The sequence below is a fragment of the Medicago sativa genome, chromosome 2 (assembly GCF_051527215.1).
Source record: "Medicago sativa cultivar Bolivia chromosome 2, Bolivia_mono, whole genome shotgun sequence".
Taxonomy (NCBI): Eukaryota; Viridiplantae; Streptophyta; class Magnoliopsida; order Fabales; family Fabaceae; genus Medicago; species Medicago sativa.
In genome coordinates, this window is record NC_140750.1 from 13221267 (window position 1) to 13233376 (window position 12110).

Below are 12110 nucleotides of genomic sequence, written 5' to 3' on the forward strand. Positions count from 1 at the left end.
TATCTTTATCTCTCAATGTTACCCTTCATCTCTCTCACAAAGACTCCTCTTAAAAAAAATATTCCCTCACACAAAGATCCATTACCTTCGCAATCTCAACTTGGGATTCTATCATCACCACAATTGCAACAACACATTTCTCCTTGACAACATGCCTCCCTGAAATCTACAATTCTTTTCATGTCCTTTTAAAGAACCATATGATTTGATTAATATGCACTTGATTTATGTGGTGGAATTGAATCCAATGGTGCACATATTTTAGTGGTAAGCGTAAACCAATACGGTTTACATGAAAAATGTATAGTAAGTACGTGGATTGGAGATTTTGATCGATAAATACGCTACGGGAGGGTGTAACTAGAAAAAATCCAACAAAATTGGTAGATCTCATCGCATGTATGTACCTTCAATATACTCACTGCAAAACTCTATTCTTGGCCTCTGTTATTTTCGTAGAAACCATAAATTTTTTCATAAAATGCTTTGATACCAATTAGGGAACAAGAGTTCCTATGATGTAGAAGAACATAGAGATAATTTCGAAAGTTACAAACAAAATCCTATGATGTAGAGCAAGTGAGCAACATAGAGATAATTTAGACTACGAAGTTACAAAAACAAAACTGATATTACATAAGCTAAATGTGCAACTCAAACAAATATACCGTCCATCCAGCATAAATAGAAGAAGCTAAATCACAATATGTTCCACTTTCCCTCAATAGCATTGGTAATCCTTGTAATACAGTAAGCAGCACTTAAAGGGTAACCAGAAACTGAAATCAGAAAACACAATGAAGTAAGATACTCAAAATACTTTTTTTTCCATTGTGCACAAATACATTAAGATCATATTTGGATAATCAGCTTAATCAAGTGCTTATCATATAAGTGTTTGTGTCTAAGTTCTTTCTATAGTAAAAGACAAAATAAAGTCAAATTGTCTTCATACAAGTTATAGGTTGTTTTCATAAGCTATCTTGGAGAGCTTGAGGAAATAAGCTGAAAACAGCTTATGGGATGTCAAAAGCTGTTTTCACAAGTTCTTCCAAACAGTCTCACAAATGCTTATGACAATAGATAAACTCAAATTAGCCAATCCAAACAGGCTTCTTAGTTTTCGGACCAAATTTAAGGAAAAGTGAATACAAGGATAACATACCAGCTATATAATCATCTGTGTAATCTGTCTCAACCTTCCCATGTGCCATTGCTCCTACCTTAAATTAGATCATTCAAAAGTTAATCATCAGCTGAGATAAATAGGTAAAGGAATTCGAAAATTGAGCTAGGGAGTACCACAAAGACAAGGTCCTGATTGCTTGGAATTGTTGACAAATAGTTGTTCATGTCTACCAGCTTCTCTGAACTAAAAGATAAACCTAACATTCAAAGGAAACAATTACTTATATTTTTTTTAAGAGAAGAGAAACACAACAGCAATGTTCCACAAATCGAGTGTTGACTCGCCGAGTTTACCGAGTTTACGTTTTTAGGTACCAAAATCCTGTCAACTCGGATGTAAACTCGATTTCTGGTAAAATCGGAATGTTTGACGAGTTTGACTCGAGTTAACTCGGTAAACTCGGGTAAACTCAAGTAAAATCGGAATGTAAGTCTAATTTTTTTTTTTTTATAGTTTTATTAACAACTTTAGGAACTTGTGAAACTTGCCTTTTTGGATGGTTAAGATTAAAGAGACTTATGATTTTGCAAGTTTATTTTGTATTTTGATGTTTAGTTGAACATAATGCTTTATTATGGCAGTTAAAAACCTTTATAATTTAGTCATATTTTGCACTATTGGACTATTTACAATATTATATTAGTTTACATATGTCATGTAAATAATAAATCTTATTTAATTTTAGGTAAACTCGTATGAGTTCTCGAGTAAAACGAGTTGAGGTAAACTCTCGAGTTGTAAAACCTTGCACAACAGTGTACAAAAAGGAAGAAACAAATTGAATACAAATCAGATCCAATTCCACTGTCTATCTAATCAAATGAAATACACATGCGGCCTTCATGATATCAGTGTTGTCAAATAGCAGCTATAGCAGCGCTATGGCAAAGCGGAATTTGAACAATTCGCTATTGGTTTCCCACCAACTATTAGTGCAAGGTGTTGTTAAATAGTGGCTATAGTGCTGTTAATACTATAGCATTGTAGCGTAATAGAATATGACCGAACTGTTATTTTCTGCGATCAACAATTGGCAACACTAAATGGAGTCATTTTTTAAACCATTGGGCAACAACAATAACTAACCTGCTTTTCGAGAGTTGACGGGCAAATACTGGGCTACGGGGTTTTTGATCGTGCGGAGAAGTTTCTCACGTTTTCCAGCAGCAGTTATACTCAATTTCTGAAGCAGTTCCACTGCAAAACAACAATGTATAAAAGCAACAAATGAGAGATTATTCATTTTCCTCATGAAAAGAAAATCATGCAGACACACACAGGATAGTAGTCCTAAGTGTTAACACAGTCAAATAGCTAAAACTTACACATGACACCAGCGAACCGTTTGAATGTTCTTGGAATACGAACATAGGGCTTAACCTCTATAAGAACACCTTTTTCAGTCCTTATGTATACCATTTTCAACCTCCCAGCTTTATTTAGCGGGCTATCTAAAATAGATAGAAGTGCCTGAAAACAACATTTTATATCGAATGAGATTTAAAGTTGTTATGCTTAAATGTTTTTTATTCCTCAAAATATGATAATATTTGCTTTTGATCCCCCAAAACTTTGTCTCGTTTTTGTCCTTAATTTTTAGAAATGTATCAGTTTTGGTCTTGTAGCTAGGGGTGTACAAAAATGTGGTTAACTGAATTGTAATCATAAACTGAACCAAACTGGACCAAAAATCAGAAGTGTCTCAAACAATATTCACGTATCCATGGTCTTCAAGCCTTTAAAGTCATACACACTGCCTTGAACCAACAACCTAGAGTTTTAGCACCTCAACGAAAAATGGTGATAAATAGAAATAAATGAAAGTTGAATACAAATCAAGGAGTAAGTTGTAGCAATATAGAAAATTTGTTAAAAAGAACAAGAGAAGAAGAAATGCCCTTTTTACTATCCAACGACATGTCTCCATCAGACGGGGACAATGCTTTTAGTCGTCAGCCTCGGACACGGCCTCCCCCATCGCCGTGGCCTCTATATGGAAGCACCTCACACTTCTCTTTGGGTTGGTGGCCTCTCCTTCATTGGCACTGTCGCACACACTTCACTCTCTCCCTTATTTTATCTTTCTTTTGTTCATTTTTTCTAAAACTCGTCGATGTCATCACACAGTTTTGTATCTCTAACTTTGTGTTCTCAATCTTTGGATTCAGAAACACATAACTCGTGCATTGAACCTTTAAATCAATTCGGTTTGAGAAGACCTATTAGAGCATCTCCAACGCTGTTCTATGCTTTGTTCTTGAGGCCATGAGAACTTGTTTTTATGTTCTATCCCATTGGAGTGGAATGACATGGAAGCCATGTTGGAGAACTGTTCTCCCTGAAGAACACGGGAGAACACTGTTTTCCGCAATAACTTGACAGAAAAAGAAGAAAACAGGAGAGAGGGGAAGTGGGGTGGGGCTGCAACTGGGGAAGGAAAACCGTGTGGGACCCACTTAGAAGAAATTAAGAACAAACATTATATTTTTGCATTAGAGTAAAACTACATGGCTGTTCTTGAATCCACATGTGGCAATGATGGACCGAGCAAAATGTTTGAAGAACACAAATCTTGTTCTAACATTATATATGCTCTTAACGGTTTGGTTCAATTTTACCGAAGTGATGATTCAAGCTTTCACTATATTGTGGAGAAGCTGAGTGGTTTAATTCATCTAGATTTTCTATTCTAAAAAAATGCATGTGAAGAGAGCAAAAATCTGGTCATAGATTTATGTTTCACAATCAACATGAGACATGCCAGGACATACTTTGTCCTTTTAAAGCAAGCTAACCGGCACTCATAGTTGGCTAATTGTGAATGTAGCATTGGGACACATTTGTTTTACATCTTACTTCATTATTCATGGTTGGTCAGTTTGTTAAGATTTGATTGTGCTCCTCTTCACTGCCATTCATATGTAAAAAAAATTACTTGTACTATGCACTTTGGACCCTGACATTGACTTGGTCAGTAGCTATCTAGAATTAAAGATTGCTAAAAAGCCCTTTGAGGGAGATGCCAGCAATAGTATACACAGTGCTGAGTTGAGAACAATAGATCAGAAAAATAGGCGCAAGACACAATTAGAGTATAATTAGACTGACAGAGTCTTAAATTTTCAGTCAATGCTAAATCAATCCTACAAAACTGTCTTGTAATATGAGAGATGTCTCCTACTTATAACAGTATCAGGCCATATCCCATCCATCCAATGTGGGACCCTAAACACACCCTCAATTCTGTATATCTAGAGCGTGATCCGAGTGGCCTAATAGCAAGCCCAACGAATCTTGGATAGCCTATGATACTATCTTAAAATTTGGATTAAGCCTTAATCAACCCAACAAAGTCAGCTTGTAGGTTGGGGGATGTGTTCCACATATAAACACATGTTTGGGTCATATCTCATCTAATAGTAATCTCTCAACATAAGAGTTAGCTACAGAATCAAAGTTGACAAGTTTTCATAACCGAGTCAAAAACTTGGTGGTCCAAAAGCAAAAAAAAAATTGTATTTCGACGACTTAAAACATATTTAAGCCCAATAATTACTACAAATATTCAAGACCAACATTGTACATTCTTTGAGGGAGAGAGGAACCCTTCCAATCAGGCCATGGTAGGCTGTGTAACAAGACAATACATTAAAGCTTTGAGGAAGAGCGCTTAATTACTGTGGCTTTGAGGTTCTACAAATATCCTAATAGAATCAGATTTCAAGGTTATGGTTAATCTTATTAAGCATGATTGTTCTTCTAATAACCTAAACTATAATTTGATTCACAGTATTTGTTAGTTAATGCAGTCAAATGGAGCTTGCAGTATTTATCATATTTAGCATGAGGCAAACCAAGTAGATTCGTTAGCAACGTTTGATTTATCTTTAGTGTTTTCCCGATTCAAGCGGGGTCTGTTCTCCTAGCGGTATCTAGCAGCATAAACATCAAACTAGGTAACAGAAAGTAGTGAGAATACAATTGAAAACAGTTTGGAACCAACCTGATGACAAATGTCAGGTCTGTAATCACCAGGATTCTTGCTATGTTTGCGGAGGAAATTAGCATGCTCATCAGAGTTCAACAGCTGATATGTCTGTAGACACAGTTCAAAATCATTATTACTCGCAATACCGAAGCATCACAACATCTTTGCTAATTGCTAGTAAAAAACAATATTAATACAATTGTTTACTTTTGATACATTATCATTGTAAAATTTTATCCCATTAAAAAATCATATATGTAACTTTAGAAGTAATTATGAGTAAAGTCAAATGTTTCTAATAATTAACTGACATTATAAAAACATTTAGAGACTATGTGAATGAAGGCCTTGTTTGGATAACCGTTTAATCAAGCGGTTATAGCATAGACGATTATCATATAAGTGTGTACATAACAGAATTTTACACCTCTCATAAACGATTATCATATAAGTGTGTGCGTAGCAGAATATTACACCTCTACTTTCTGTGTGTGTACGTAACAGAATATTATACACCTCTACTTTCTGTGAAATCAATCTTGCCTGAGATCTTTGATAGTTAAAAACAATAATTAAATAAGTGCATAGTTTTGATGCATTATCAGCCAAAAATTTACCCTGGAAACAAATCACAATCAATTATTTATGTGATTTTAGAAGTAATTTGATTAAAATCCAATGGTTTTGATGATTTAACAATAACAATCGGTTGACATTATAAAAAAAAAAAAATCTTTATAGAGACTATATGAATAACCTGTTTCTAATACAAAAGACAGAAAGAAAAAAAATCAAACTGTTTTCATTTTAGCTATCCTCCAGGGCTCATAAAAATAAGTTGAAAAACAACTTATAGACATGTCATAAGCCTTTTCATAAGTTCTCCCAGATAAGCCATGTTAAGATGAACAACTTACTTTGCAGCTAATATAACATAAGCGCAGATGAATAAGCTAGTTACGTAAAACAAGATAAAACAAAGGCAGATCGTTTAGAGTCTATAGGTTGTTTTCACAAACTATCATGTAAAATCTTTTAGAAATAAGCTGAAAACAACTTTTGTACGTATCATAAGCTCATAAGCTGCTTTTAAAAAGTCTCTCAAACAAGGTCACAACTCACACGTGTTTATACCAGTACATAAACTCAAATAAGCTGAAAACAACTTATAGACATGTTACAAGCCCTTTTCATAACCTTTCTCAGATAAGTCCTGTTTGAGTAAAAAAACTTACTTTGCAACTTATATAACACAAACACTTATCATATAAACACTTACTAATAACCAATTTCTGTAATACAAGTAAAATCAAATTCAAATTATTTTCGTATAATCTATTTTTATACGAGATCCCAAAGCTCAAATCAGCTTACTAGTTACCACATATCATATGTTGTTTTTATAAGTTCTCCCAAACAGACTCACAAAGTCTTATCTCACTAAGTAGGGTCGGCTCGGCTACATGGATCAAATTACGCTATAATGTTCTATCGAAACCTAAAAACAAATCGTAAATCAATTTAACAAAATAAAAAGATGACAAAAACCAAAGTACCTTGCCAACTTTAGCGACTTCTAAAGAAGCTTTTTCGAGAATGAATATGACACCTTGTTTCTCGCTATTCTTTTCATTCAAAGGAGCAATTGGAATACCAGGAAGTTCAGATTCCTCTGTTGTTGTTGCCATTGGCTCACTTTGTTCCTCGTTCTGACGATTTGGTTTCTTCGGTGTTGGTTGAATTTGTTGTTGTTGTTCTTCTTCTTCTTGTTCATGGTCGTGCTTTGTGGCTGCGTCTTTGTTCTTTCGCTTTTTCCCCTTTACAGTGTAAGCTCTCGTCATTTCTCACAATACGGCTCGATAATCTCTTGCGATTATTTTGTAGGGTTTTGAAGAATAATATTAATATTTATTTATTTTTTGATAAAATTAAATTAGGTCATCAAATTTGACACTAAAGAATTTTTTTAAAAGGAAAAATTGACAGGTTTTTAAAGAAGGATACTTATAGCATTTCATTATTAATAAAATGTTCAATACAACGAGGCACATGATAATAAATCTTGGGACTAGCTGATAATGTGGCAACCCCCGCTAAGGTGTGAGCTACCTCATTTGTTTGTCGCCTACTAAACTCGACCTTAGAGTTTGTAAAGTGTGTGGTAAACAACTGTCGGCATGCCGTAAGGATATGACCAGTTTCTGTGACATCCACGGTAACCTTTGAGTCGGAGCAAAAATCGACGTGGTCAAAGGACATATCACTCAACCATTCCAAGGCATGATAAAGAGCTAGAGCTTCTCCCATACAGACTGAACACAGTGAGGAAATAGGAATCACTTTAGCTAAGACAAACGTACCTTCGTCATCTCTTATGCAAATGCCAACCCCCGTGATGTTCCGCTGATCCGAAAACACGGCGTCCACGTTACATTTTACTCTACCATGAGAAGGGGCTGCCATTGGACCTGATTGTGCACTGAGCTTTCTGCAATAACAGGAGCATTCTGATGTCTTTGCCCTGGACATGATGTGATGCGCGAATCATAATTGGTGCTGCTGCCAGAAGTAAAACGCAAACTGCTAGTGTTTACATGACAATTGTTTGCTATCTTCCAACATTCTAATAGCATGATCCACAACATGAGCAACCGTTTCTAAAGCGTCATCCCAAAGCTTAAGGTTCCTGTGTTTCCAAAGACTCCAAATATTTGTAACAAAACGATGTTTGCTAACATAAGGCAAATTATGCAGCAGCTGAAACATGGACTCTGCTGCTGTCACAGTGTGCTGAAGCGCTTGTTGAATCACCTGCCAAAGGCCGCTACGCTGCCAAACCTGTACTGCAAATGGACAATTAAAAAACACATGATGCAGATCTTCAGAACCAGCCTCACACGAAACACAATTCAACGGACAATGCACCCCTTTATTTTGGGGTCTAACGCGCGTAAGAAGACAACCGCGACAAATACGCCAGATTAAATTCTTAATTTTCGGAGGGCATTTAAGCTCCAAATATCAGACCACTTGCCCGGTCTTCGAAGATGGGACGTGTCAACTAAGTCCTCAACACAAAGCCGATATGCACTCTTAATTGAATACACCCCATTCTTTTATGCCTTCCAAACCAATTTATCTTCCGCAATTTGCGCTACAAGAGGTGTGCGAACAATAGACGCTGCAATACCCGGGCTGAATACTTGTTGTATCACATCATAATTCCAAGTCTTCGAACTGTGATCCATTAAGCTACTAACAGAGAAACCGCTAACAAAGTGAGTGCCCACAATATTGTCTTCAATTTTGTCCCCACTCACCAACCAAGGTTCATTAAGAATAGGTATTGATTCTCCATTTCCTATACACCACCGAGCCCCACCACGCACAATAAATCTAGCTTTCAAGATACTTCTCCAAACATAACTCGGGTTATGTCCCAAATTTGCATTCAGGTAATTAGTGTTGGGAAAATATCTAGCTTTGAAGATACGAGACACCAAAGAGTTTGGTTCAAACATGAATTTCCAACCTTGTTTTCCAATCATAGCCAAATTGAATGCAGTTGAGTCTTTAAAGCCCATTCCTCCGTGCGTCTTGTGCATACAAAGCTTCTCCCAGGACAACCAATGTATACCTCGATTCGTAGCACCTCTGGTCCCCCACCAGAAAGAATTCATCATTTTCTCTATGGTAGATATTAATGATGTAGGTAGCAGAAAAATGCTCATCATGTACGACTGGATAGCTTGCAACACAGATTTAATCATCAACTCTCACCCTGCTTTTGAGAGACACTTGCTACTCCACGAATTGATTTTTTACCAGACACGGTCTTTGATATAAGAAAAGAAAGAATTACGATCTCTTCCCACCATCGACGGGAGGCCAAGATATTTACATGTGCCCAACATGGCTTGAACACCCACAATAGACGTAATCTCATTCCTCAGATCCTCAGGCACATTTCGACTGTAAAAGATTTTGGACTTAGGGAGACTTATGGCTTGCCCCGACGATGCTTCATACATAGTGAGAATATCTTTCATAATGCGGCCTTGGCGCGCTTCCGCTTTGCAAAACAGGAAACAATCATTCGCAAAAAGGAGGTGAGTAACCGGCGGAGCACCTCTACAAACAGAAGTACCTCTGAGCTCTCATTGTGCTTCAGCTCGCTTAATAAGGCACGAAAGCCCTTCTGCACACATAATAAAAAGATAAGGGGAAAGGGGGTCCCCTTGTCTCAATCCTCACCCCGGTCTAATAGGACCCCCCCGGTATAATAGGCATGAGAGTATATTGTAATATGGTTTTGAGAATAATCAATAATTTGACAGTTAAGAGAAGAGTTCCAATAAAAAGCTAAACCACCACTTCTACCAACACGATCAACAGAAAAGCAATTAGAAAAACCAAGCACATAACGAAATTCCTCAATTTTAGTTCGACTGACTAATGTCTCACTTAAGAAGAGGATAGCCGACTTATAGAACCGAATTAGGTACTTTAAATTAGGAATTGCACTTGGGCTACCTAAGCCCCGACAATTCCAGCTAATCATACTCATTTTCCTCGGCAAACCTGATTATCAGGTCCCGACGTTACATCATGATCTTCACACAAAGGATTATTGATAACATTACCCATACGGGAGGCTATAGATAGGAACCTAGAAAAGCATCTAGATCTTCTAAAAGAAGCCATATGAACATAAACACCCACAAGGATTCAGAATTCCGGCCACAAATTGAATGAACACGGCGGCCCAAGCTTAGTGGAGAAGAAACCCTAAACCTAGGAGAGAACACTCAATCATACATTCGTGCCATTAACTTGTCATTTTGTAAATTTTCTAAAAGAATGCTTGATATTAAGTTATTAGTTCTTCTAGAACTATATCTCGATGCATTAATATCACAAGAAAAAAATAGTTTTTCAAGAACTATATCATAAAATATCTTCATTGTTTGATCAATTTTTCAATGTTAAATTTTAGTTTTTCTTCTGTTTACACATAGGAAGTATACTCACGGGTATGATGCAATGATCAGTACATCAAATGATGTCAAATGATTTGATTATGCTCATAAAATAAAGAAACGGTTACAAGTATAACACATGAACAATTATGGATATTTTAACATGCTACTCATGATGGTAATAGCTCCTAATGTGTAAAAACTCCAACATGAAAAGAAACATATTTCATATTTAGATACAATTATCGATCATTAGAATAACATCTAATGTAATATTTTTCTCTAAATTAATTTCAGAAGATAAAACACCACAATGTAGAAAGTAGCACTAATATCCATATCCAAGAAGACAAAAAGTGTTGCTCAAAATCTAAATCAATTCAAAATTGATAAATAAACAATAGACGGTAAGAAGCCAAGAAAGCAATATTTTCATAAACTTAATTAAAACTAGGCATGGCAATGGGGCGGAGCGGGGACGGTTTTTACCTACCCCATCCCCAAACCCAATTCCCTGATAAAGCCCCGTTCCCCGCCCCGTACCCCATCGGGGATGAATAATTGAACCCAAACCCCATCCCAAATGGGTTCGGGTATCCCCGCCCCGCCCCCATACCCGCAGTGGATTCAGATTTTTAATAAACATAATCCCTTGGCCCAAACTAGAACATATATCATGAACCCAAAATTCGTCCGAACATACAAAAAAATTATTTCAAATAAAGTGCAGCAACCATACAACTCATAATCCAAATTATCAAAACCAATATCAAATTTATCAAAACCACATAATATTGTACTAGTAGATAAGAGTATTCCAAACTACCATCAAAACAACGACATAACCAAACCAATATTCCAAAACTGCCATCAAAACAACCACATAACCAAAAATATTCTACATCATTGTTCATTGAAATTGCTAACTAAGTAGATAAAAATCATTGTTCATTGAAATTGCTAACAAAAGTAGCTAGATAAGCTGCCACCACCAATGTAGTCTTCTTTCTTTCTCTTTTCTCAAAATACTATTGACCATCTTCAAAGAGGGAAGTAACGCCACTAGCTAATATTTCACCTATATAAAATATACAAGTTATAATATAAACATTAATATTTCACCTATATAAAATATACAAGTTAAAATAGGGGTAATTATGTAATTTAATATAATCGGGGCGGGTTCGGGGACGGGTTCGGGGTGGGTACATGTTTCCCCATTACCCGCCCCACCCCCATCCTTTAAAATCGGGGAAAACCCAAACCCAAACCCAAACCCAGTCAAAGCGGATTTTCCCCGTCAAAATCGGGGCGGGTTCGGGTGGGTACCCGCGGGTACGGGTTCTGTTGCCATGCCTAATTAAAACAAATAACAACAAAAGATGGTTGGGAGGGACTTATAGTGACTATATGCGAAACAAACATAAGTCTATACCATGTGCATCCAATAGTAAAATTTCAGTGATAAATTTTTCTATAAGTTATGTTTTTGCTTATCTGAATTCGCCATCATTTTTCATTGTAATGAATGCAAATTTTTACGCTTATGTCTCTGTGACCGATACTACACAATATATCTAATATAATCAAACAAAGCTAAAAACAAAAACAATGAGAAAGAAAATGACAGGATAATCATGTTGATCGTGAATAGATCAGTGAAAAAAAAAATGATGAGAAGAATAAAATTTCTAGCAATATAATTTCCTAGGTAATTAAACCATATTTTGATACACTATTTCGTTAATATTAAATTTTAGTTCTTCAATAACTATATATACCTCAAACCTTCATAAACCATGATAAAATTTGATTGTTTGCAATCCTTCAGGGATAATTTTTTTTTTTTTTTAATTCTTCAGGAATTATAGCACTCATGATCTTCATAATGATCAAGAACAATTCTTTCTTGTTTGTAATCCTTCAAGAATGCTTCAATGCTAATTCTTTCAAA

General features: G+C 36.0%; 2 protein-coding genes across 2 annotated transcripts; both read right to left on the minus strand.

Annotated features, from left to right (window-relative positions):
• Positions 1-450: 450 nt before the first annotated feature.
• LOC146944706 (nucleolar essential protein-like protein) lies at positions 451-7047 on the minus strand. The gene is made up of 7 exons (XM_085743050.1): positions 6734-7047; positions 5193-5285; positions 2515-2659; positions 2276-2386; positions 1303-1385; positions 1166-1223; positions 451-779 (listed from the first exon to the last, which is right to left on the minus strand). Exons 1-7 carry the CDS (start codon positions 7016-7018, stop codon positions 700-702), a joined length of 855 nt encoding a protein of 284 aa, XP_085599176.1. The 5' UTR covers positions 7019-7047; the 3' UTR covers positions 451-699.
• A 134-nt stretch (positions 7048-7181) lies between these two features.
• Positions 7182-8761, minus strand: LOC146944707 (uncharacterized). Its single transcript, XM_085747982.1, has 4 exons — positions 8309-8761; positions 7777-8015; positions 7538-7665; positions 7182-7489 (listed from the first exon to the last, which is right to left on the minus strand). The coding sequence occupies exons 1-4, from the start codon at positions 8759-8761 to the stop codon at positions 7182-7184; spliced, it is 1128 nt and encodes a 375-aa protein (XP_085604108.1).
• Between the last annotated feature and the right edge of the window lie 3349 nt (positions 8762-12110).

What these genes read in the sequence shown, in the direction of transcription:
- LOC146944706 (XM_085743050.1), bottom strand. Translation starts at nt 7,018, where the DNA reads ATGACGAGAGCTTACACTGTAAAGGGGAAAAAGCGAAAGAACAAAGAC. An exon ending in AAGTCGCTAAAGTTGGCAAG is followed by an intron (nt 5,286 to 6,733) that starts GTACTTTGGTTT and finishes CTGTGTCTACAG; the next exon opens with ACATATCAGCTGTTGAACTC. An exon ending in ACGGTTCGCTGGTGTCATGT is followed by an intron (nt 2,387 to 2,514) that starts GTAAGTTTTAGC and finishes GTTGTTTTGCAG; the next exon opens with TGGAACTGCTTCAGAAATTG.
- LOC146944707 (XM_085747982.1), bottom strand. Translation starts at nt 8,761, where the DNA reads ATGGGCTTTAAAGACTCAACTGCATTCAATTTGGCTATGATTGGAAAA. An exon ending in AAATTGCGGAAGATAAATTG is followed by an intron (nt 8,016 to 8,308) that starts GTTTGGAAGGCA and finishes TTTGCAGTACAG; the next exon opens with GTTTGGCAGCGTAGCGGCCT. An exon ending in TTGGAAGATAGCAAACAATT is followed by an intron (nt 7,666 to 7,776) that starts GTCATGTAAACA and finishes CTGTTATTGCAG; the next exon opens with AAAGCTCAGTGCACAATCAG.